The sequence below is a fragment of the Dermacentor albipictus genome, chromosome 3 (assembly GCF_038994185.2).
Source record: "Dermacentor albipictus isolate Rhodes 1998 colony chromosome 3, USDA_Dalb.pri_finalv2, whole genome shotgun sequence".
In the NCBI taxonomy this organism is placed as follows: domain Eukaryota; kingdom Metazoa; phylum Arthropoda; class Arachnida; order Ixodida; family Ixodidae; genus Dermacentor; species Dermacentor albipictus.
Window position 1 is genome coordinate 123,188,543 of NC_091823.1, and position 27,474 is coordinate 123,216,016.

At 45.3% G+C, this 27,474-nt stretch overlaps 1 protein-coding gene across 2 annotated transcripts in view; it reads left to right on the forward strand.

Annotated features, from left to right (window-relative positions):
* LOC135909454 (probable cytochrome P450 49a1) overlaps positions 1-27,474 on the forward strand; it is a 215,017-nt gene that overhangs the window by 126,526 nt on the left and 61,017 nt on the right. Inside the window, exons 2-4 of one of the 2 annotated variants that reach the window (XM_065441436.2) lie at positions 14,858-14,901; positions 18,216-18,331; positions 22,851-22,941. In XM_065441436.2, the coding sequence (XP_065297508.2) occupies positions 14,858-14,901; positions 18,216-18,331; positions 22,851-22,941 (251 nt within the window). The remainder of the gene's footprint in view (positions 1-14,857; positions 14,902-18,215; positions 18,332-22,850; positions 22,942-27,474) is intronic. The other variant, XM_070536020.1, reaches the window with a different exon arrangement.

Consider the following 27,474-nt stretch of genomic DNA (forward strand, 5'->3'; position numbering starts at 1 on the left):
ACGGATCTCAATGCTTAGGAACACATGTTGGGCCCATGGTCATGAAAACGCCCTTTCTCCTGCAGGTTAGTTATTTACCGCACACCTGTAGTTTCCGTTCTAAAGAACCTACTGTAGTTGCGGTGTCGTGCCCCCCTAAACTTCTTGATTCATGGCGTCGGTTTCTGTTTTAACTGGTGGGTGCGTTTTGTATAAATGCTTATGTTACCTCACTCCTGTTGATGCTATCGGGAGACATTGAACTTAACCCTGGACCCAGTCTTGACTCTATTGCCAATACATGGTCACGTCTGGAAACAAGTCAAAATACTGTGTTGACAGAGCTCATTCTCATTCGTTCAGCTCAGTGTAACATAGAGAATGTTGTTGGCCGCCCTTCCAGCCACGTTCACGCATTGGGAAAAAATGTCGAGGCTAATAGGAAGCGAGAACCTGCTTCTCATGCTAGATCTAATGACGACATTTCGAAACATTTATGTGAAATTAAAGCACCAACGGAAAACTGGGACGACACCGAGAACCGTCTCCGTCGATGCAACCTGCTGATTTTTGACGTACAAGACGCAAAATGTGAAACGTTGGTTCAGTCCGAGTCGCACGTACTTTCTTTGTGCAAGGAAAAACTTGATGTTCCACTCGAACCCAACACTATTGAAAGAGATCATAGGGTTGGCAGCTTCCACAGCGGTAAAATTCGTTCCATATTTGTTGAGCATGCGCATTTTGAAAATAAATAGGAAATTCTTGCACACTACCGAAACTTAAGTGGTCCTAGTTTTCAATACGGGAAGACTACTCTGCGCGTGTGTGGCAGGCGAGAAGCAAACTTTGCTTGTGGGCTCGACAGGAAAAGGTTTCCTTCAAAATCCGGTTCGATAGGCTCCTCATTGATAAGAATTAGTTTATCTAAAATGCCGACACTTACTCAGTCACTGAATTGAAGCCATAGCTATTACATATTCTTGCTGGAGCACGCTCTCTGCCTTCCTTGCCATCGCCCACCGAGGTCCCTTCACTACGTTATCTCAGCATTTCTTGCATGCTAACAAATTGCCACAGGTATCTGCCTAAAAAAGATGTCGAAGACTTCGTCAAGGACGACAGCGCTGATATAGCCGTGACAACCGAATCGTTGCTTAATCCGCAAACAGCTGACGATGAACCTTTGCACGATAAATCACGTTTTACAGCTTACAGGCTTGGTAGAAGGGGGCGCACAGGTGCTGGTGTTTTGCCCTTCATAAAATTTAACTTGACTTTTTATATACTCACGTTTCATTGTAACCACGAAATCATTTGCGTTAAACTGTCCGATGACTCGATCACACTTGCACTAGTAGCCATTTACCGACCACCTGAATCCAATCCCTCTTTATTCGACGAGCTGCAGTCTGTGTTACTGGAGCTGTTTTCTCACTTTCCTCGTGCCGAATACATTCTTTGCGTGACTTTAACCTGCCTGATATTGACTGGCACAATTTAACTGTAGCGTCAAGGCTGTCTAAAGACTTTCTTGATCTCATCCAAATGTTCAATTTTACCCAGTCGGTTAACACACCAACTTGCGGTTATAACACACTTGACCTAGTCTTTGTTTCCAAGCCAGAGCCAGTTCATTCAGTGTCTTGTGTCGATGGTATTAGGGACCACAGGATTGTATTGCTCAACATATCACTTGATGTTCCAGTGCGCCAACCGTCCAAGAAGTACATTCGCGACTGCCGAATCGCTAATATGCTGGACTATAATTCAGAATTGGAAAAATTGTGTAAGCATTTTTCTCAGTCGGCCCTAACTAGATCAGTTGACTAAAACTGGTTGCTCTAAAAACAAAGAATACTAACTTTAGTAGAGGACCACGTACTCCTTGTCCGCATTCGAAGTGATTCAAATAACCCCTGATATTTAAACATTTTTAGAAGATTATCGAAATAAAAAAACAACCCTCTTTACCGCGCAACCAATACGTCACCCTGGATAAATAAATGGAGACAATATTTCGCATGTCTACACGAATATACTAAGCTCGTGAAACACTCCAAAAAGAAAATTTTTCATAAGGACATGTTAATCTTGTACGTGTTAACCCCCTAAAATTTTTGACTTTTCTAAACTCAAAAAGTCGTTCTTCTAACATGCCTTTAACGAATCCTTATGGGTCACATGTTTCTCATTGGAAACGCTCAGGTGTAATGAATGGGTGCTTGACGTCAGTTCTTACTCGCGAGCCAAACAATGAACCTGAAGTACCGAGATCGCGATTTACCAAATGGATCCTGTCACTGTTACTTCCATAGGTATATTTAAGCTAATCACCAAAATTAAAACATTATGTGCTCCCGGACATGATAGTATACCTGCCAAAGTTGTAAAGGCTACTAATCCCTTTTCTAGACGAATCCTATAGGTAATATTTAGGCAGTTTATCTCTCAGGCCTCTATTCTAAAGGACTAGATCACAGTGAAGGTTGTACCAGAATTCAAGACCGGGAATCAATTATTAATTAAATTAAAATAAAATTATTAGGGCGTAATTTTATACCTTTTCCCTCGCCTATTATAGTGGAATGGCGAATGCTTAATTCTTTATTGAACAGAAATAACATGCTTGCTTCGCTACAACTATTTGTTGTGAAGTTTAACTTCAGTTGGTAGTTTCATGAGTAAACGGGGTTCAGCAGTGAAATGAACTGCCCCGCATACCTGTGAAAATGAAAATGCTCAGACTCCGTACATTTTGCCCATGTCTATTGCACACCTCATTGTTTTCAGCGATGAAAAGACTCTTCAAGAACAGCAGACGCTCCGGAGGTATCAAATACGACGCCATGTTGAAAAGGTCGCATGACGACGATTTTGTTTGCTTCTGTGATTGGTTGGCGGAGTAACACAACTCCGCGCTTTGCGTGTGCCTTTGTTGCCAGCTGCTGTTTTATTTAAGTTCTATTCTACTAAAGTAATCTTTATTTTACACTTTCGCTTCTTTACTGGTTCTTGGCAGTGTTCTTCCTGCGCGAGTCCATTAGACGTGGTTCTTTGTTTGCCAAAAGGAGATGTGTGTCGCACTGGCGTACCTGTAAAGTACACCTTATTTCATTTCTCTTTTGTGGGTTTGCGCGTTGTTATAGCAAATGGTGGGCGTTATTTACATTTGTACTAATAAAGGTACCCGGCCCCCTCATTTGCATAGAATAGTTGCCTTGATTGCAACCCCCCCCCCCCCCTCGAAAAGAAATCCTGGGTACGTGCCTGAAAGGAGTAATGCTGCCAGTGCTAAGATTCGTAAATGCCATTCTGTGCTTGACATCTGATATTTTCTCGGGGTTGGAAACTGACAAAGCATCGGCAGGCCTATTGGATTTGGAAGCCCTCGGTAAAGTTACAAATAGCGCAGGGTCACATAAATTGGGCCTCTTTTGAAGCTAGAGAACCGCAGAGCAAGTTTAGTTAAAAAGGAAGACGAATGAGCTTGGATCCAAATAAATGGGTGGCTAAAGTGCACAAGTATCTGTACCCAAAAAGCGCGGACCAGGATTGGAAGAAGAGGCCACGAAAGTTGGCAACCACACATAGGGTAATTGAAAGTGTAGATAGCCAACACGTAGTCATAATAAAGAAAGTGGAAGAAACAGAGACATAGAATTAAGCGCAAAAAATGGAAACAAAGAACAAACACCATGTACATTGACATTTACAAGAATTTGAAGAAAGAATTTAGTAGGGGAAAACTGTGCGATAACACAAAGGGCAGTACGTTGCTATTTCAGGCTCGATCTGGTTGCCTAAAGACAAAAACATATGGCGGCAAATATTCGCGACAAGATGAGACATGTGTATGCTCCAGCAAACCTCGGGAGACCACTTAGAACTTCCTAATGGAATGCCAAGGCATTCACTCTGTGACACCCGGAGGTAACGTACACCTTCCAGAAGCACTTGGATTTAAAGTGGACGGAATCATCAACCGGTCAGTAGTCGAGATAAGCGAGCGACTTTTAGAGTATTGGTGGATGCGACTGGATCTGTTACAGGCATACGTAGTGATACGATGTAGATAGACAAGTCTTGAGTAAAAAAATCTATAAGATTATGGAAATATATTGATACATGCATGTGGCGTGTTTATTGTGGATGCTGCATGCGGGCGCGAAGAATACGACGAACGCTGTCTGGCTCTCGAGTTAACGGCTGGACTGGCCAGCGCTGTAGTTATCCTTTGCAAATATACTTTATATACAGTCTTCAGTTCTTAATCCTTTGTTCGCGTAACATGTTGGTGGAGGGTGCCGTTCTCCGTCCTCGCCACGGAGCTCCGCAGCGGCCGCACCATCCTGCTTGCCACCATGGCTTTCGATGAGGGCACCTCGTCTGCGTCAACTCCTGTGTTCCCGACAACAACGTGCGTTATGGTTACCAGTCTCCGCAATCCTTCCACATTCTCAGACCAAGATAATGTCGACGCTGACGACTGGCTAATCCGGTATGAGCCTGTTAGCCAAAACAACTGCTGGGACCCTACCATTATGCTAGCGAATGTCCTATTCTACTTGGGCGGAACTCCTCGTGTCTGGTTCCGGACAAAAGAGGACTAGGTCTCTAGCTGGGATGCTTCCAAGGAGAAGCTCAGCGACCTCGTTGTAAATCCCACCGGTCGTCAGCTGGCTGCTACAAAAGGGCTTGCTACCTAACTTCACTCTTCGACTGAATCGTATGTCTCGCACATTGAAGACGTGCTCGCTCTTTGCCGGAAAGTCGACAAGAAAATGGCCGAGGATGGCAAAGTCAGCCACGTACTGAAAGGGATCGTGGACAACGCATTCAACTTGTTGGTCTTTCAACAATGTGTCCACCATCAACATCATTGTCAAAGAATGCCGCCGCTTTGAACATCTTTTCCTATGCCCGATGGTGATTACGTCGCCACACCTGTTCTTGATGTCCTTTTGACGCACAATATCACTGTGCCCCACTCCGTCGTCACCGTTACCAATAAATGGATAGGCCTCCCGTCGTAAATTTCGGCGTGACAACGGAAGTTCTACCCCAAGGCATATCGATCGCAACGCTGCGTGGTATAGGAGATGACCACGTCACGACGTTTGCAGTAGACATCTGCTCAGATTCTTCACCATGTCCGCAGGATGCTATTTCTCCTGACGCAACATTTCATACCACGATTGCTGCGAACCTGTTTCCTGAACTAACCACAGCTCTGTATTGCCTTTTGGTTTTCTACCACGACATCTTCGACCTCAACAATCGCCGATTGGGCCACACTTCAATTGTTAAGCATCCCATAAATACTGGTGATGCCAGCCCTATTCACCTCCGGCCATATCGACTTTCTGCTCCAGAGCGTAAGGTTATTCAAGGTGAACCGAAGAAGATGCTTTCCAAAAGAATTGTTGAACCTTCGTCGAGCCCTTGGGCGTCGCCCGTAGTGCTTGTTAAAAAGAAAGATGGCACATCTACGACCGCCTTGGCTGATGCTTCTTTTGGCCAGGCCTTGCCCGCTCCGTTCGGAAATATGTTGCGGCGTGTGAGAAATGCCAGCGCCGAAAAACACCATCGACGCTGCCTGTCGGATACCTTCAACCGCTCGACATTCCTTTGAGGCCGTTCTTTCGCGTCGGCTTGGGCTTACTTGATCCTTTCCCTCTATCCACGTCTGGCAATAAGTTGGTCACCGTGACGAGAGATTACGCCACGCGCTACGCCATCACCAAAGCGCTTTCAACAAGCTGCGCCACAGATGTCGCCGATTTTCTTTTAGGCGACGTGATTCTGTAGCATGGTGCTCCACGCCAACTGCTGACTGACTGCTGTCAGACATGTCTTTCTTAAGTCATCGCCGATATCCTGCAGTGCTGCTCAACCAAGCGCAAGCAGACTACATCTTACCATCCCCAGACTAATGGCCTCACGGAGCGTCTGAATCGCACCCTAACAGACATGCTTGCAAAGTATGTCTCGTCGGATCATACTGATTGGGACCTTGCCATACCCTATGTCATTTTTGCATATAATTCTTCGCGTCACGACACTTCCGCTAATTCCCTGTTCTTTCTGTTCTTCGGCCGAGAACCAACATTGCCACTGGACGCATCCCTTCCATCCGCCGGAGCATAGACCAGCGAGTATGCACTTGACACTATCACTAGGGCAGCCCAAGCTCTTGAAATTGCCCGCGCTCGCCTCCTGACCTCCAAAGAAAAGCAACGACGTTAGAACTAATGGCAGCCCAGAGACGTCCACTTTCGCCTGGGTCTCTGGTACTCCTGTGGTTCCTCACTCGTCGTGCTGGCCTGTCAGAAAAACTGTCACGGTACACAGGCCCATATCGAGTGCTGTGTGCCGTGACTCCAGTTACGCACGAAATCGCACCAGTCGGTACCAGTGCCTGATCTGCCCCGAATTCCCCTGATGTTGTGCATTTCGCATGTCTCACACCATATTACCCTCCTGTTATCACCGATATTTAGCCGCACCGGGACCGTGCTCCTGCCGCGGGGGATAGTGATACATGCATATTGCGCGTTTCTTGTGGACGATGCAGGCGGGCGCCCCGACAAAGACGACGAACGCTCTCTGGATCCAGAGCTGTCGGCTGAACTAGCCAGCGCTGCAGTCATTCTTTTTAAACGTACTTTGTAAATAGGATCCAGCTATTAATCCTTCGTTCGCGTAACAATGTCGAGATGTGTACTTGTTTATTTTTATCGGGTGACCGCTTTTCAGTGTCTAACAAATGTAGCGCTCAGAGTACAGGAAACCGGTTCACGCAAGAGGCCACGTTTCTACCAGAAGGCTCGCCTTTGTGTATAGCGTCCTCCGCCAGCGTTTGCCGGTAAACATTACAGTTATATAAGCTGCAGTTGCTGGGAAGCGTAAAACGCAGCCAGGGATTTTTGAATGCTAGCGCGTTCCACTCTTAAAGGCGAAGCTGGAGCGTCCTCCAAATTTTTACCGCGATCATCAAGTTTTATAAAACACGTAAGCTTAAATTCAAACTGACGAGACAGCCGTGTGGGGTAATCCCCGTACACTTACATAAACATAAACCGATATGGCCTGAATATCTCTCCGTTTTGCCATAACTCCAATGAAGTTGAAAGACTCTATCCCTACTTGCTGTTCTATCATCGTTTCTCTTAACTGATGAAAGTAACTAAATCTCACCGCGACACTTTGCTTTCCCTTGAACTCTCCTGTCTAGATTCCTTTCACAGCTGTAGTAATAAGTCACAAAAGAGTCTAACAGCTGCTCAAAGCCAGCAATACCGTCTGGGACACTTGCACATATATTTTTCTTTTGAACAGTCGAGAAGGTCAGACATCATTACAAATTATTCCCTTAGTCGACGCAAAAGATCGGGGCTCGAGTGCAGTTAAACCAAAAGGCTGCCACAAACACAATATACGAAGACATTCATTGCCATATGCATTAATGTTAAGTTCGGAAGCTTCCAATCGGCAGCTTTGAACAGATACCGCCATGGCCTCTTTATGTTTTTGAAGAAAGCACACAATGAGATACTTATGAACACTGCTGATCGCATCTTGAAGTTACAGAGAATGACATTTTTATGTCAATTTTTGTTCAAAATATTCTTTCAAGAAACAAAGGAAATACAGGAAGATTTCTTTACAGTTCTTCACGTTCACGCATTTATTTTTTATTTTTCAGTTGACGCTGCAGTGGCCTCTTCACGTATATCGCTCCAAAGCTCCATCACCGGCGATATTTCTCCGACCTTCTTTATCGCTTCTTCCAAGCGCCTCAGCTGTTCCTTTGAAAAGTACCTCTTCCAGCCACCTACCTTGGCTTCTCTTACGAGGCAATACTTCTTGCTGTCTCCGTTGTGTGCATCTTTGCAATTCTCGTAAAGGCGCCGCCGCATCTTGTCGATGCCAGAATTTGAGTTTGTGCTGAAATCCGAGATCATCGCCTCTCTTCGATTATCCTTTTCCAAATATACTGCATAGATGTCTCCCGAGAAGCGCGTAAGCTTCAGAACAGTGCCTCGGGTGTCTTTCGTCAAGTTCTCATATGTCAAGAAAAACATGTTGGGTATGTCCTTGAGCTCATATCCGGAAACCATGTGATCGAAGTAGTTACCGTAAGCTGCGATGTCCTCACTCAGGAAAGAATCGAAGAACTAGTCGAAAATGCCATCTTGGAAGCAGCAAGCGCTGAGACTGGTCACCATGTGGTAGAATGACACGCACACGTCCCACGGGTTCCGCGTCACATAGATGTACTTTGCCTCGCTGCTCATTAACTCATTTCTCAAGGGACAATGCGATGAGATCACATGCAGTGGCAGGCTCGGTTTCAAGTCGTCCTGGTGTGACACCCCCAAATATATCATGTTTTGTGTGAACTCATCATAACTTGTGATGGGTTGACCTTTCTTTAGAATAAGCTGCACAATATAAAGGACCCAGTGCGTTCCGCTTTTGGGAAATGAAAGCAGGACTAGATCGGCTTCTCGTGCGCGAAACTTCAACGCTCCTTTAAGGACTTCAGCGTCGCAATGCGGGTCTCTTGGGACACCATCAATGTTTTGAGCGAATGGCTTTGTTGTCGACATGAGGTTGATTTTCACACTGTGGCTGCGAAAAATGAACAAAATAATGATGTTTATTACGACACTTTTCGTAACAACACTGTCTTTATTTCACGCCCTTACGCCATCAAGTTATAATATCTGCTGCACCATTTTTTTTTTCAAGAATCTCCACTGACAAATTCCTTGATCTGCATGAATTTGTGTCCGCAAATAGCAATGCACGTGGAGTGCACCAAATGAGAATATATTTCACAAATATCACTGGAATCTATCACAACCACAAAGAACTATCACAAGCAAGGTAAGGAAGATTTATGAAAGGGGAGATTTTCACCAACTCGACTGTAGCATGAAGCTACGAGGGAAACCCACAGTGGTTTTACAAAACGAAAATTCATCAGGCGAAAATAAATTTCGTCCTGGCCCGGGGTATAGAACCTGGAACCACCGCCTGTCCAGGGCGGTCGGTCTATTTTCCGATCTAAGCGACATACTAGGGTGGTACTGGCTAACCTATAAGGTAGCTCAGAGGCCTGAATACCTTTTGACGCAATTATCTGTGACAGACATGCTCGGTCGTTTTTCGGGAATCTGCTGTTTACGTTCGCAGTGCGTATGCACTTCAAGAATAACTGCCAACTGGATCAAATTAGTGTACGAGAAGAAATGGAGTTGTCCATGGACCATCAGTTGAGGTCAGGGAAGAAAAAAATCGGCGTTGAAGACAGGGGACCTAGAAAGAGTAAGGTACGTGAAAAGCAGAAAAACATACTGAAAGTAAAAAAAAGGTGGGAGTGAAAGTGCAGCGAGTCCTCCCGGCTGTACCCCCCGGACTGTTCTGCACCTTTGTTGACTTGAGCAAGAGGTACGACGGGCTGAACGTCATAAAATATGACCCGCAGAGAAATCCACATGCGTCATAAAAGGTGAGGTCGGAAAAGTGAAAGAGATAGTACATAAGAGAGAAATTATAAGAGCCCTCTTCCGTTTATCTCTAGCCTGGTGTCTTGTGCAAGCCAGGAGCGATTTATACAGATGTGTGATCTTTTAGAAGTCATGCAGGGGAGTATTTTGACGTGCAGTCTAAGAAATAATGTTCTGTGGAATCGCAAGGGTTTCCGCAAGGTGATGTGTTGGAAGATCAAAGTTGAAAACGTTGATAGTAAAATGTAAACCGACCATGTGACGTCATGAGGTGTATGAGTGGTAGAGCAGGGGGAAATAACGATTGGATAGAATACACACTCTTTGCCTATAGATAAAGATCTGTGTACGAATGGTCCCTCGTTCAGCTTGTGTGCCGCGTTCTGTGTTAACTGAAGTACAAGCGGGAACGAAAGGAGCACAAAGATTATAAACAGATAAGGTTAATTAGTATCCGAATAAACAGCTGTTGAAGCAGCTGCACCACCCTTATTGTTGCCAATGATAACACGGTGTCCGGGTATGAAATAAATGAACAGGTCACGTGTCCGACATTTCAATAAGAATTGGTTTGATGGCGTGTTCATGTGTGATTTGTTGTAGTAAGTTGCTACAATGCTATTGAAGTAGGCAGGCAGGCAGTATAAATATGTAAACGTACCATGCCTCCTTTCCCTTCAGAGTATAGCAGACTCTCCAGTACTGCAGCAGTTGCGGCTGCATACGAACTTGTTTCTCGTGTAATGAAGACCAGCGCTAAGCAGGAAGTCGGCGCTGGTGCTCAGACTCGGTATTCTGGTCTTACCGTCGCGATAACCGCTCCGAATTCTCAGCGAATAAATTTTTTTAGAATTGGTGGAGGTGCGGGGTACCTTGAAACCGTCCAACCTGCCACTTCATCGCCGCACGCTAACCGCTACCATGAACCATGCCCGACGACGTTCCTCAGCAGGCGCCTTCTTCTGGATCGGTCGTAAGCGCCGATGTGCTCCGCCAAAAGGACCCTGCTGATTTAAGCGGCGCGGATGACAACGACGTGGAGGACTGGCTCTCGTCATATGGGAGGGCAAGCGCGCAGCACATGAGATATGCCAGGAAACTGAACAACGTGATTTTCGTGGACAAGTTTGGACAAGTTCGTGGACAAGTTTCGTGGACAACTTCTTTCGTGGACAAGTTTGGCCGACTTGCTGTTCGCAATTGTGTGCAGAGCAGTGTTAGCGGGAGCGACCACAGCTGCGGGGTGGATCATTCACGAGCTACAGCGAAGACGTTCTGGGCTTGCTCAACAGAGTGAGGACGACCGTGTTGGAATAATAAAGAATCATGAATGTTACCGAGGAAAAAGAGAACGGTGTGTTTAATGTGATGCTTGCGAAGAATCCGTGCACATTGCTTGAATCCGCGCTCTGTCAGCAATATTTAACCCGTCGCTCTCCTTCACACGAGGAACATCTTGCTGGTTTGGCTGCTGTTATTTGCAATCAATCAAAGCTTCTCGAACTGATAAAGACGTTTCTGCGTGAGGAAGTTGCCCGCCAGCTCTGCTTAGTGACATTCGCTCAGACGCAGCACACACAACAGGCTGGTATGAATTTTGTGCCCACGCTCCCCCACGAGATTGAGCAAGAAATCACCGAGGTCCTGCCCTTGCACCACGAACAGCTCTATGCAGTGGTGCTTGTCAGTTATGCTGCAACTGTCAACAGGCCCCGACCGCTACCTGCAGTTGCAGCTCCGCCTCTCACTTACGTCGACGTCGTACCTAGGCCCCGACTAACAGCCGCCGCCCCGTTCTTTCACCAGACGCCTGGTACACCGTCGCAGACTCGTGGTGTACGCTCGACGATCAGTCTATAGGCTTTGCGTGTGGCTATGCCATTTATATCACCGGTATTGTCGACGCGCTCAATCGCCTGGTAATTACCTCATCGGGAGCCATGGCGGCACGCAGGATGGTGCGGCCGCTGCGGAGCTCCGTGGCGAGGACGGAGAACGGCACCCTCCACCAAACCATTATACAGCCATGCCGGTTATCCCGCTAGCGGAAGAAGGTATTCATTATCCGCAAATTATTGCGTTCTGCAAACTCTACCAACAACTCTCACCTGATATTCCTATAACCTATGCCATATTCCCTCACTGACTTGTATCCAACCTGTTTCTTGCCTACCCTGGCATTGGAGTCGCCCATCAGTATAGTGTATTTTGCTCTGATTTGATCCATCGCCGATTCCAGGTCTTAATAGAATCATAGATCGTGAAATATTCCAGTGAATGAGTAATAAACAAAAACAAGGAATGAACGTAGATTATAATACACAGCGCTGTCTACGTCGCTTCCACGTTTGTCGCTTGTCTTTACGAGCTGGTATTCGGCCATCATGCGTGACCAACTAGCCGTAACAACAAAAAGTAACCTGACTGCTACTGACCGCTATGCTGCAGAAGAGAAAATTCGTTGGCCACTGTGGGCTTTTTTCATTGCTTCTGTTCGGAGACTGTTAGAACGGTACCCTTCAATACACAATTATTTGAGTCGGAGACTAAGAACCGCATTGCTTTTCGATTAGAGCAAAGGAAGAGATGATTCCCCGGCGCTGCCATAAAGGAGCTATTGAAGGTAATTTCACCGGGAGAAGTCTGCCACAGAGAAAACACTTTGCCACCGCTTAATTGTTTGAGCTAAGGAACATCGCACTCAAACGATACTGAATATATTATGAACACGCCAAATGTCGAATCGTCTTTCGGAAACAATGAACCGCCAGAGATTTCGATTGGCCCTCGCATATGCTCGCTCGGCACGCGAGTGCGTCATCAGAGAAGGGTACGCCCCGGTTGTTGACAAATCCACATGCAATTGGGGCATGAGGGCATGCCTAGCAGAACTCCAGAAAGAAGTATCTCTGAGCCTTGGCGTTCTGCGATTTATTCCTAAGCACAAATTCGGAAGACAATGAATGAAAGCGGTGAGTTTTTAAACGTTGTTAAGCACACGCTTTAGGACTAATGAAGTTTGCATATTGAGCATTTAAAATATTCTAATTATCCCGTGGAAGCGCAGTTCTGAGTACTCACGGAATGTCTCTCGACCTATAAATACTAGTGAAGCCAAGTTTAAACTGCTTCAAAATCAAGGAGATATAAGATCATTGTGGTGAACGGGCGCCAGCACCTTACAAATAAAGCACAAAACAAGAACACATAGGCTAAAGGTATAGTACTGGTCGATGTAACATGAAACATCTTGAGGTATAAGTGCGTACGCGACAGTATTCTAGAAAGACGTCTCTCTGACTCTTTTCATGCTGCTTTTTGCTGCTACCTACGAACAGATAAAACAATGAATGAAAACTGCGAGTTTATAAATGTTAAAACCGCGCACACGGATAAAAGCAGAGGTCGGAGTGTGCGTCGTTCTAATGATCGTGCGGGAGCGCAGGTTTGAAAAATGACTCAGTGGATCTGCCGTATAAGCAAAATTAAACAATTAATAAAGCTCCTGCCGGATAAAGACGACCTGATTGCGTCGATGTAAACGCGCGTCAATAGTTTTGAAGCAAGCAACAGAACATGAACGCATAGGTTAGTAATACCGCTAGCCATCACAACCTAAAATTTCAGGAGTGTGAAGTCACTCGGAGTGAAGCACTGGTTGCTGAAGGTTGGTTCTGCAATATACCAATACTTCTGATTTTGACGCAGCCAGTTTCTTTATTTCCTAATCTGAAAGTTTTCAAGCACCAAATATTATAGCTTCGTGCCTAAAATAACTTGGTGCGACATAGTGTGGCCTTTTTACTTGAGATAGCGCTCCAAATACTGTTAACATGAAATTCAGTGTTGTGGTTTAAAACACACAAGACACTCGCGATATTTTTCTGGTACCACCTTGAGAGTGTAGCCTGCTGTAGTGTGAGAGGAGTTACGACAATAATTTGCCACATACTTGTTCTATCGATAGCACCTGCATCGCAAACAAAGATTGCAGGTTTAGGTGCAATGTGGCTTCTTCGGTACAGAAATAGTCAGAGTACAAAGACGCAAAACACCACACTGTCACGCAAATTTAGCAACAATTATTTGTAGCAATGCTTAAAGTGTGCAAAGTTTACAAAACTCTATCAGTGCGGCGGGCAGCATTAACGGTGCTTTATCACAACCTTTGATGTCAGTTACGAAGGAACAATATGTGCCGATCTGCCGATAGTCACTGGCTATAAGCGACAAGGAATGCAACCGACATATCAGAATGAGAAAGAATGAGCTACCATGCTTTTGTCAACACGCGCTGGTGCTGTGTTTGTGTATCCTCGCTGTGATTGCTTGGAGAAATTTTTGTTGCTTACTCTGTACATCTTTGGAATGTGTGTAAATGAAGAAATTCGGAAGTTGCAATCACTACTATATTAGATAAGATTAGAAGCAGGGTTCCAAACATTTTTGGTGCATGACAGAAATACTGCAGTAATCCCTACGCATGAGTGATGACCATAGAGGGCTAAAGATTTACGTCGTTCTTACTCGTTATCTTCCTTTCTCCTTTAGTTCATTGGGTTGAGTCATTTAAATGTATTACAAATGCCTTATTGGATACAAATTCGTCTAACTACATAGTAATATTAGCTTTGTTTAACTAAAACATAGTTTTCTACCTTTGAGTGTTTGTTTAATGTGACCTGTATTGCGATATCGCTGTACTATTTAAGGATGTGTTTTCGTCCTTCCATCCTTTTGTTTTGCCTGAAGCTAAATTTATATTTTCTTTTTCTGCTTTGATGGTAACAGATTGTTGCGGCTCATGATATCTTCAGCTTCTGAGGCATCTTTCTGAGCCTTTCTGAGGCATCTTATCCCTGTTTACAAACTTTATACCACAGTGTGCTATTCCATCTGTCAGCCCTTTTCTTGTTTTGTACGTCAAACGGAGGAATTTTTTTCTTGTGTTGTGTAGGAGAAATGTGGAAATATTAAAATTGGAGGGTATTTGTACGGGAGGCCTAGGCCGAACTGTGTGCTATCAAGACTTCTTATTTCCCATTAATTGCCTTCAGGCAGTTCTGCAAAGAACAAAAACAGAACATCACTGCATAAACGCGACAATAATGCAAGGGACCGTGCTTCTCATTCTGTGCTGGCAAGGACGGCGTAACTTATGTGACTTGCTTGGCCCTCCGAAAGGACAAAAAGCGTGGTGCAAGCTTTATTCTTTAAAGTCTCAAGCTGACTTCCGTGTTTAGGACACACACACAAAAAAAACGCACCTGAAGTAAATGCCAAGCGATTGTGTAAGAATATTTAAGCAATATCCACTTTTTATGTGTTTGACAAGTCGGAAACATATATTTCTATTTCAGCCAAACCTTTCTTCGGAAAGAAGGTTAGAGTTGCCGCAGTGCACGTAAGTACCCATAATTTAATAATATGAACTAAGCGTGAATTTGTGCTTGAGTTGAGTGAACGTTAAAACTGTTTACACTGCTTTCTAACGTGTAAACCAACCACATAAAAACCGCCTGAGCAGCGCGTGCTGGCGTTTATCAAGTTAGATAAGCTGAACAATCCACTTGCAGTGCTCGTCTAATATGACAACGTTCAAATCAAATTGTATAAATGCACAAACAATTGGCTTGGAATATTGAGTGAAGATATGATAGCTTAACGAAATTAATTTTTTTATTTTCCGTAAAATTTACGCTTTCTGAATGAGAAAATGACAAATTTAAGCATATCCTATTAGATCCTATTGTGATGTCAACGACAAAAATTAAGCTTAGTAATCCTTGATGTACATAGGAAGCTTCATATCGCATATCATATTGAACGCAAATAAAGACGGGGGCAGCGGGAGAGAACATACAAACAACACGGGCGGTAACTTTCAACTGTTTTATTCCTGGCAGCCCGTGGGCATATATAGACATATAGAACATGCGCTGTACATGGCACACATGCAACACACACACACACACACACACACACACACACACACACACACACACACACACACACACACACACACACACACACACACACACACACACACACACACACACACACACACACAAACACGCAGACACGCAGACATGCAACACACACACACACACACACGCACACACGCACACACGCACGCACACGCACACACAGAGTCCGCGGATAGCATAGGCTACTGTGAACATCTCAGCCAAATTTTCCAGACGTGCGCGACATGTGGCGCTCATAAGGGGAGCGCTACGTCACCTTTTTCTGAAACACTTACTTTTCAACAGAAGCCTCCTCCTCACTCTTTTCGGGCTGCTGAATTTCCTATTATAGCAGATTCTCATACGCGGCTGCTATTAGCAAATAGCTGACATCAGACATGAAGACTGTTTGGATTAGGGATCGTATTGTATCGTATTATAGTTTAATAAACGAGCTGACGTAAGCGAAAATCTACTTTCGAATTTCCATAATTAATAATTCCAAAAAAGAAAGAGAAAACTATCGTCTGCTCAGGCTCAGCCACGGCCACTCGGTAGGCATTAATCTTTGGCCACCCTGCTTATCGGTGTCGTAGGCGTTGGTTCTCGCTAATTTAGACTAGTTTTGACCGCTCAACTAGCCTCCAACAGCGCAAAACTTAAAAGGACACGAAAGCGAAACAACAAATCAGTTTAGACTAATAAAGCATTGTTTGAGAACACTGCAGGCAGTCATTTCAAAATAATAGTTTGATTATTAGATGAGAAAATGAAGGTCGAAGTACCAGTATTTGAATTTCGCGCCGAAACCTCGACGCTGGTAGGTCAGTGTGACGTCAGGGATTCCAAAGTATGTTCGCACTCGGGCCACGTTGACTGAGTAAAGATTCCCGAAACTTGCCATGTTTACTATTTGGTTCCTTTAGAACACAACGTAGTCAATCTGTACCATTATATCGTTAAGTAGGCCCTAGAAGATGCCATCAAAATTCTTGACGTCACAGCCACCAGGCGCGGAAACATCTAGGTGGCGTCGCCACCCGTCTTTCGTCCTTGCGCTTTTGCTGGCTTACCAAGCGTCTTATCGTTGTAAGAGTGGTGTTTTTGGCGTCCGAGAGAGGTAATTTACTGATGTACAAGAAGTCATTTTTCTCCGTAGTGTCCCTTAAGGTCAGACCACACGAAGATTCGCCCGTGCGCGTTCACTCCTGGCCGTGTCTGGTTAGACGCCTGGACAGGCTTCGCTTCGTATGGACCTATTGATAACGCTTCAAAATGCTCAATTAGAATGTAGCTACTATCCGTCGGTCAAGCTGGGGAAGTACAAAGCTGGTCTGCAGTAAGTGTAACGCGCACTCGAGCCCTGTCGTGTACAAAGCAATACGCTGAGGAATACGTACTACAGTTGCATGTACCTGCGCTCTGCTACTTAGCGTAGATACCGCGGCCGCCGCGGGGTGCCGCCACGAGTCTACTGGCTGACCGCACTGCGGCTCACTGAGTACAAACCACGTTTCGCTTTACTCTTGGCGCGTCGTAGGCGCCAAAATCGGACGCACTGGCGGTAACGTGAACATGTAAAATCTTAATTAAACTGCGCGCTACGGTGACGATCTACACGTGGAGCACTGGGGACACGCCCCGCACCGCCGTAGCCCACGCAATGCAAGCCTTTGACGAAGGAGCCGAAGCACCGCGAAATGGATGTTTGATTGCCATCACCTCAGCTAGTGCTGAACGCATGGAAGCGCATCTTGTAGCAGAATATTTATGAAATAGTCTATTTTTACTCCAAATGCATGCTTCGAATGCAGTGTACAGTGGTTGAGGGCCCCTTTAAGAGGAAGCTTTACCTCTAGAGATCCTATCAAATTGGAACATGGGAAGGGACAAATTTTGTTCTGCAACCACTGCACCGATTTTCAGTAGGCTTGCTGCCTTTAACAAAAAAAATAGCTTTAAACGCTGTAAATGTAGGAAGAAGATATTTATTTAGGCATTCAGTTTTTACGAAAAATAAAAAAAAATGCATTATTTAAGAAAATCTCAAGTACCATGTTTTGAGCACTGTAACTGCGTGATAAATACCAGTACCACAATTACGTAACCTTCACCTATTAAGTAATATAAAGAGGAGAATATAAGAGGACAAAGATAAAGAGGATCGTTTTATAAAATAGTAATTTAACGGTAGGACAGTTGCGATACCTTTGCAAACATTGTAACGATTTCACTAAGCTGTCATGTATTTATCTCCTTTAGTTACTCTAACGCGTACTACACTACAGCCATACTTGTTTTTGGTGCAGGGATACATATTTGTAAACTTCATACGTGGTTTCTGTTAAACACGCCAGTTAATGGGAATTATAATAATTCCAGGACCTAAATCAAACTCCTCCTAGAGACCCTAGAATTGAACTTTTTCTCTCAAATGCAACAAACGTCTTCCGTTTTGGTCCGGCAGTCGTCTCACGGAAGAATTTCTGCTTCTTGCATATATTTGAAAGGAGATATAGTTGGCCTGAGCTGAACGTTTCTCTTAACTCCTGACATGAACTTCGATGAAGCCTGAGCGCATGCTCGCTGCTGCTGCCTTTGGTGGAGCTTTCAACAAAACAGCGGTTAACAGTGCGGTCGTCCTGTCTTTTACAGTGTATTTCCTTTTTGTTACCTGTCTCTGTCTCAAAATGGACCTGCCCCGACGACCTCTGCACAAAACCGTGCCTAATATATGAAGGCCTGTTCGCAGTGGATTCCTTGGCTGCGTTTGAACTTCACCGGTGACACGCATACCGAGGATGATGTGCAGATGTCTGGACCTATGGCCAACCTCTTGAACCAGCTGGCTGGCGATCTCGGATTCACGTGAGGCTGATGTATCTGTGTATATGCTTTCACCTGACGAAGGCATGTTAGGGGTGAAACGCCGATATGAATAAAAGTTCAACCTTTTCGCGACTTGCACATAGTAATACACATATATATGAGAAATATCACATTTATAATAAATATGATTTAGGGGGACGATGTGTGCAGAAAAGAAGACGTCGTGAATTATTCGCCTTATACGAGTAAAACAGGGCTTAAAGGAGGTGTTCGCAGCGGAAAGAACTGAGAAGCTTCGATAAAATCTGTCCCGAATCATCTGAGCGAATGCTTACCTATACAGAGTGATCATTTATAAGCTCTTGCGGCTCCATGTGGTAGCGTAGCGGAGGCATCGGGTTGAAGAAATCAGAAACTCGGAAGTTGGGAAATCGATAACCAACAGGTTTACTGGCACTTGAGGAAAACTTATTTACATAGCTGAATAGAAGAAAAGACAGGGAAAGAAGAAAAGACATACAGCCAAGCAGCAGTATTTAGATACTTTCCGAAATTGATGAAATAATGCTAAAAATTCTTTATAATCAGATTAGTAAGCACTGTATTACAATAACCCATTTTTGCTGCCTTTAAGTTTCAGGTCATGTTAGCTTATCAGTAAGCGGAATTGCTAGTGCACCGTATTCTTGCACAGCGAAGTAATTATATCTTTGTGTTACAAGCAAATACAGTTGACTGCGCGACTTATTGCGTCAGGGTCATAAAATAACTGGTATGCTGCATTTACATTAGAAAATTATAGCAGTATGGCTGCGTGCAACTCAGAGCAGCACACAATGCAAAATCGCGTGCAGAAAAAAAATCTCGAAAAAGAGGGCGGGGGCAAGGAAGAGGGACGAGGGTGTAGTGCGGCTCGCGCCGCCCTGTTAGTGTACATACCAAGGAAACCTATGAAACAGGACTAGCGAGGGTACATACGTAAAAACACGCACACTATGAGCGGCCAATAACAAGCTAGCCGACGTGACAACGAACCACCTTCACGTCGGCAAGACGACGTGTTGTAGACATTAGAGACTTTTAGCCTGTCCGCTATTCCGGTAAACGGGAGCGGTTTGGTATTCCGGTTTGGGGGCGTAGCCAGATCGCTGCAGCCGCCAGGTAGCGTAGAGTTCAACCAGACAAACACAGAGCTAAAACTGCAGTAACCCACTATATCCTGCTTCGCTAGCGGCGCAAATTTTTGGCAGCGGCGTAATTGTGAGCATGATTACGCCACTGTCGAATATTTATACCAGCAGCTAAGCAAAATATAGTAATTAGCTCTGTGTTTGTGTGGTTGAGCTTTGCACCACCAGCTGGCGCCACCAATCTGGCCGCTCACGTTTACGCCCCCGCTAAACGCCCGCACTTGCCGGAATACCGGACATGCTAAAAGTCTCTAATAGAGACGTTTAGCTTGTACGCTATTCCGGTAAACGGGAGCGGTTTGGGCGGATTACCGGATGGTCGGGGCGTAAACGTGAGCGGTGAAGCCGCCTGGTGTTGTAGAGCTCAACCAGACAAACGCATAGCTAAAACTGCAGTAACTCACCATATCCTGCTTCGCCACTCGTGCAAATTTTTGGCAGCGGCGTAATTGTGAACACGATTACACCACTGTCGGAAATTTACGCCAGCAGCTAAGCAGAATACAGTAATTAGCTCTGTGTTTGTGTGGTTGAGCTTTGCGCCACCAGCTGGCGCCACCGATCGGGCCGCTCACCTTGACGCCCCCGCTAAACCGGAAAACCGCCCGCGCTTGCCCGGATACCGGACTCGCTAAAGGTCTCTATTGTAAGGGCCTACGGTAACAGGGCCACCAAAACTAGTGACGGCCCCAGAACGATTCAGGGTTGAGCGAACTCGAAGAAACACTTTGAGGTGATCCTACACTCACGTGCACCTTTCGCTGTCCCTATCCATGGTGACGTAACTTCGTCACCCACAGGGCAGCACTACAGGCTTTCTTCACAGAACGTTCGTCTACTTACGTTTGCAGTCCATTTGCTTTTTCACGCAGTTAATAGCAATTAATGCTCCCTATTTTTCAATGCATGTTATGAGAGTACACCGCCGTAAATTGGTACGACGCACGAAGTGCGGGACGAATAGGTATACTGTCGTGAAAAAAAAACAAAAAAAAAACAAAGCGCCTGGCGCGGTTTTTGAATCGTGTGGTTTCGCCTATTTGCCTAAATTATTATTCTCAGGTTTCGCCTACAGCCTCTGCAGACATTGGTAACAGCACATACAGATATATACCAAGGCAGTAATTCACTAGGATGTCGTACTTCAGCGTAGCTTCTCTACGTGGTGTTGAAATGCAATGTGTTGGTATACTCTGCGTTGTCATGTGCGCGCTATAGCAAATTCGTTTAAAAGGCCCCTGAAACGGTTCGGACAAATTTTGTAGACGCGTAGGGTACAGATTAAGTAGAACATTCGCACCACTATTTAAGTGAAGCGTTACGTATTAATATAGCTACAAGCGATTAAAAGTTACCCTCCTCCCTTGCCATGCTTTTCCTCCTCAACTCGTTCGCCGAGCGGGCGGGGCTAAGCGCCGCCTTCACTGGTTTGCGTCACGATGCGACGTCACATCGTCCACTCCCGGTTGGTTTGGAGCCCGCCCCCGCCCGCGCGAGACCTCTCCGCTAGTCGCTTGGCCGTCGACCCCAAGCGAGAGCTATCGAAGCAGCGTGCGTTGCGAGCATTCTGTCGTAGCGCCGAACGTGCCTCGTATTCCGGTAACCACAGGCAAGCTGGTCATTTCGGCAAATGACTGGAGGCATAAACTCAAGCTGATGAAGGAACCTTAACATAGAGGTACGTGAGCGACCTGATCGGTCTGCACGGTCCAGGCACTTGTTGGCGCAGCGCTTAACCAACCAAACAAAGCCCTAATATTGCTCTAACCAAGTGAAAAGCATTTTCAACATTTATAAAAACAACGTGTTGATGATTACACTCCTGCGAAAAATACACGCCAGCAGCAAAGAAAAATACACTTCGTTGCTGCTACTGTGTATGGTTGAGCTCTGCGCCACTAGGGTCTGCACCGTGCAGACCATTCACATTTGCCCTTCTGCTCATCTCATGGCTCATCCCGGCACAGTCAAGCGGCCAGACCCTGTCCTCTTGCGCTTGCGTTTGCCCTAATAGCGGACTCGCGAAACGCTATTGCGTTAGTAATCTTCCGGTGTAAAGTGACGGCCACAAACGCGCAAATCCTGGCGCCGGTCGGATAGCGGCAGTCCGATGCGCAGCAACCAGTTTGCTCGTATGCTGCCTTGCAGAGGGACACGATGTCGGAGCTTGACATATTGCCAGTCGCTACGTTTGCAGTCCACAAGACAACAAAGTCGAATCATAGTGCTCGCGAAAACACTGATACCGACTCTGACCGCGGAGCTCTCGTAAAAATGGAGTACGTTATTACACAAGCAGACGACACTTGCTGTGTGCCGGAAGTTCTTAAGTGTACTGAAAAATTGTTCTTGTGAATTCTATTTGTTACTTTCTTTCTATAAAAACAAATTAACCAGCATTCCAACTATTACGAAGATCATTTGTTTACCATAAAGTTGGAAAATTATCGATCACGCTCCCTGGTCCTCCAATCGGATAGCTCGCCCCACTGACGTCATGTGGGTGATCTTTCACAAGCAGTCTTGTTCTTTTTTGCGCAGTTTTTCTTTGTTCTCATAAGGGTGATCTTTGTCATATGGGTAGGGGCGGCTTAAAATTCCGCCGAGCAGTGTGCTGCGATCGGCAGCGATGTGCATTTTTAAAACCTTATAATAAATTACACACGTTACGCATAGCACTTAGATGTCTCAATTAATGATCAGAAGGACCTACTCTAACGACTCAGCACGTTTGTAGAAAATCGTCAAAAGCGTTTCAGGGTCCCTTTAAGTGGAAGAACACTTAAAGCAACGCGTATTCAATTTGACCGGCGGCAGCAGCCGCATCTCGACGGGGGCGAAATGCGAACACACCCGTGTACGTAGATTTTGGTGCACGTTAAAGAACTCCAGGTGGTCCTAATTATCCCGGAGTTCGCCACTACGACGTGCCTCATAATAAGATCGTGGTTTTGGAACGTAAAACTCCATCATTTGATTTTTAAAGTATTTTATTGGACTTCATAAAGAGTACTACGGAGAGCCGTTAGCATCAATCATACATGTACTTGGTTTACGCTTCCAGCGCTTCGTCCACTAGATTTGTTTTTTGTTTTTTCGAGCTACTTCCATTGTGCGCCTGTGTGTTTGTGTATGTGCGTAGGTAGGGACAAAACATGCAACACTGCAAGCGGCTGAGTTTATGATAGGAGGCGTGGAATAGTCTGATTTTTTTTTTTTTTTGGGGGGGGGGGGGCAAAAGTGCAGGATAGCTCTGTACTTCCACGGGATCGTAATGAGTGTACCTTCTGATGGAGTGTCGCTGCAAGAAATCATTTTCCAAGACACCCGCAAGTCCGTTTAAGCAGGAAATTTCGCAATTTGCGCAGCTACACCGTGGATTCACCCGAAGATGGCCAGTGGGGCGTGCCTTTGCCAAATGGGGACTGGAGTGGTATGGTCGGCATGGTGTATAACAACGTGAGTTCGCACAGTAAAGACTGCCTTGGCTTTCCGTGTTTGAAATATTTCTACGAGCGTCTATCTTTTGTATTGGTGTGCAGCATATGTTCCGTTAAATACTGGGGAGCATTTCTTATCACGCCTCCTCCGACACCGATAGCTTTCCTTTACCCCAAAGACAATTCCAGGCATCTATTTCATCACGTTGATGGCGCTATTTCATGCTCATCCCAGTCATGTAGATGCCTGAGCTGCTCATAAGCGCTTTGCTTTGTTACATTTGCTTCTTAAGAAGGCTTAATGCAGAAACAGGCAATTTTTGAAGCCGGATATGATGGCTCAGACCCCGGCGTATCCATGGCACGGCTCGTTCCTGAAGAAAAAAAAATTTACCATCAATATAACCTGTCCGCCCGCAACTTGCTGCAAATAAACGAAGCGATGATCTTGAAAATGACGACTAATGGCGAGAATTTAGCGTGTGCAGTGAAAAGGTATGGCATCGGCCCAGAAGTTAGATATTCATGTTTCCTTGACATCCATAAAATTTTAGTTTTTTTTTAACATTGGGAACATCAAATGAATATCAGATTTTGTTTATAGGCTTTAACGTAGTGGAACTTCAAAGTCTCAATGAGAAGTACTGAAGTCCAGGGCTTCATAATAATTTTTATCACGTGTTCTTTTAACGCGCATTCAAAGCATGGTAAGGTTTTTTTGCATTTTACACCCATCGAAAAGGAGATGCGGCTACTAAAAAGAAAGAATGGAAAGCAGGTGCAATAATACACATTTATGCTGAATGTAGACGTATCATAAATGACACACAAGACGCCACACTTTCTCGCGTACACCTGCAACTATGCGATTCAGTAGCAGAATAAAGCTAGAGCTAAGAAAGCTCTTTCTGACTTAACCATGCACAACTACTGGTGATTGAGCGTGAGTAATACATACATTTCATTACAGAGAATCACAAGTGTGCAACATAGTAAAAAAACGTCATATTAGAAGAAAATTGTAAAAGGTATGAATGGACCATCGATAAATCTAGCTATAGGCCTAGAAATTATTCGCAAAACAAATAATGCGCCAGGGCAAAAAATAAAAAAGTACGCAGACTTGAAGCTTGAATTAAAATACGATAAAGAAGGCCTGAAATTTTTAAAGACGAACTTTCAAAGTGCGCTAACAATAAGAAGTAGTCTTTGAAAAATGTGGAGCAGAATCCTTTCCGTTATATATCATTGTTTGGTAGCTTGAAAAGAAAACATTCTTTATGAGCAAGTTGACTAGCTAGCTGACTAGCACTCATCACAGATCATATAATGGTAGTTTTCGGACGCAAACTTGCATGCAATATTGTTTGCAGGTAAAAACGTTTCATTACTGCGTGCACTATCAGCATGTACAAAACTATTAGCGTTGGGTTCAATTAGCTTTCGGGCATTCCATGCGAGTCACACTGAAAACGCGGTGATGAAAGATTGAGGAAAAATTACACATGAATACCAAGAGTGCGACGGTGTTACTACTGCTACCAAATCCAGGCATTCCGAGACTGAAAAGAATGTGTAAAACGACAAACTAGAAAGGAAAATGGCACAGACTGGGTGCAATTATCAACAGTAAATAATACCTGCAATATTATTCAAGCTTTGTGTTACTCTTGCATCGTATTGACTTTGCCCCTCTAATAACGCTTGAACTGGCAGAATGCACCAGCTTGTCATTTATACCTGATTTTTTTATATGTCCTTTGCTTGCGACACATAAGTGTAAAGCCACCTGAATATAGGCTGTAATTCTGGCACTTTAAGGGGACCATAAAAAGATTGATCGAGTAGGCTGTAGTTTAAACGTATTGATTTGCTCCCTGGAAGAAGGCAGGAGAATAGCTCGATCAACTCGTGCGTTGAAGAGCTTCCAACAGAGAGATAGTGGTTCCTGAGCTCTCGTTATAAGTGGCGTTGCAAGCTGACACCGAAGTCAGAAAACTACAATAGAACAAACATTTACCGGATGAAGCGCAAGATAACAAATATGCCGCTCATCTTTGAAGGTTGTAATATGTACTGCTACACAGCATGATGATAAATAGAGAGAAAAGTTGGAAGGCGATTCAACTTCCAGTTGAAGTCGATGAAAGACTAAGCGTTGCTGATCTAGTTGGGGTTGAGACAGGGTCGGTGCCACCGCGCGTCGCACCTTGTCGCGTCACTACTCGGGTGAGAGGAGTAGAAGTGGCGTCGGACTCGTATTCTATTTTACAGCACTATTTTCGGTATCAGCCCACGTTTTGGTGTATGATGACGCGCTATTGAATTTGAAATAAATTCCGATATTTAACGTGTCATAATCACGATTCGATTATGCGGCACGCCATCATGCAGGAAAAGCGTTTGTAAACTAATGGTTACAATATCAGGCTTCTCTGCCAGATGTATTCTGTTTTAATACGGCCATTGGACAATTTTATTGACTTATCCATTTAATAAATGACAATCTCGCCATAAAGGCAAAACAATCCATACCATTGCAACATGGAGAATATTACATGGTGTAACGCTCATAGCTCCAGCATGAATGGCTACAAACATAAGCTGACGAAGTGAACACGTGTCGCTTGACGTGCGCAGACGCACACGGATAAAACCCCGCGCCTTGTGGGAATCGATGTTATGCGAAGCAGTGTGCGGGAAGCCTATCCGAGTTAAGGAAACGGCCGTGAGAGTACCATGATGTAGGCGGCTTTTTCATGGCCTACATGGCACCCATTTCGTGCCATGACCTATAATTTATGTTCGTCATGCACTCTTGTCGCACTATGCCAATTTTAATACACACTAAGATGTAGGCGGCTGCTTCATGACCTACATGACACGCACGTCATTACATTCTTGTCATGACCTGCCATTTGTTTGTCATACACCCTTGTCATACTATGTCAATTTTGGTACGTGCGAATATGTAGGTGACTGTTTCATGACCTACATGACACGCATGTCATGACATTCATGACAATCATGTGACGATCTACCACTGGTGCTCGTCATACACTCTTGTCATACTATGCCAATTTCCGTACTTTCCAAGTTAACGAAACGACCATGAGAGCACCAAGACGTAGGTGGCTGTATAGGTACTGTCAAAGTAGCAAATGTTCGCTTAGAAATACTTCGCATTTAAAAGAACTCGATGGGCGCGAGTAGCATCTGCTAGAACTACAGGGTCTTGTCGGCGTTGTCACCTTGGTTCGGCCTTGCGTTCCGCTGCTGCTGCATGGTCATGGCAAGCCCGATGTGCGTCCGCTTCGCGCTCTTCAATGACAGGGTTTTGTTGTCGTTGTCGTTTAGCCTCGGCCTATTTTTCAAGCGCAGCTTGCATTTGCTCACAAGGGGCATTTCCGTGATCACACCAAAAAAATCCAGTTGCTCCCATAACAGAGCAGCTGCGGTAAAGGGCGGTAAAGGGTACCGCGTGCGCTGCGCCAGCTTCGTTTCCGTTCAGTCCAGTATCGGAAAACGGATGGGACGGCCACGCGTTGTGCGTTCCAACGCGGAACGGACAGTCTACGACGAGCGGCGCCAAGAACTGACCCGTGAAAGGGCTCGCCGTCGGTGTGCCGATCCATCCGTTAAAGCCACCCGAGCCCACGCAATCTGACAACAACGAGAAGATACCGAGCTCAGGGAGCGGGAGGTCGAAGCCATCCGGCACCGTTACCTGTGGGTTACTTAACCCTGACGAAGGTCAGGTGCAGACAGGACAAGCTTCGCTTACCCCCATATTCCGGTGGGGCAATGATTGGTAATTGTTAAAGCGAAAGCTTTACTGGCTGCGAACAACGCGCGCCTCGCCGCGGATATTTCTCTCTCTCTCGCTCCCTAGTCCCTACTGCGCATGCGCCACTAGTTGCAGCGAGCCACAGGTGTTCCGCCGCTGCGCAACGTCGCGCCTTTCCGACTCCGCCGTTTGGTATGACGTCACATCGCGTTACTCGTCGTTGCGCTCGCCTCCGCTCGCTTCGCCAGCTGCATCGCATGCCCGATAACATGTCGGAGGATTGAAAAAGAGAGCTCGCGTGCGCCGCAACCACAGTTGAGGCGGCAGTATGGACCAACGCTACTAGATACTTTTCAGTTGTGAAACTCCGCCTGGGAGCGGCGCGAGAAGGTGACCCTCTGCCGTCTCCTCTCGCGAGGTGGCTGCCGCCATGGTTGGCCCGGTTGGCTGCGGAAGCTTCCCAAAGCAGCAGCGCGCCGCCGACTCAATGCCACAATTTTTTGTTTGTTTGCTGCACTTCGTGGCGCTAAATATTCAAAGAATAGCCTTTTTAAATTGTGCACTCTGTAAAAAGCAGCTAATAGGCGAATGAATAGGAGAATGAGGATTTTCGTTAGTGGAATGTTTTATGTACACATGAAAAAAAGAATAGGACCAGTACAACGCCGGATTGATGAGTCTAAACATAATGCGTCGATATTCACAAAAGACGCGCTTTCTTGGTTGCTACAGCTACCTTATGACTGCTTTCTAGTCGAAAGTTTG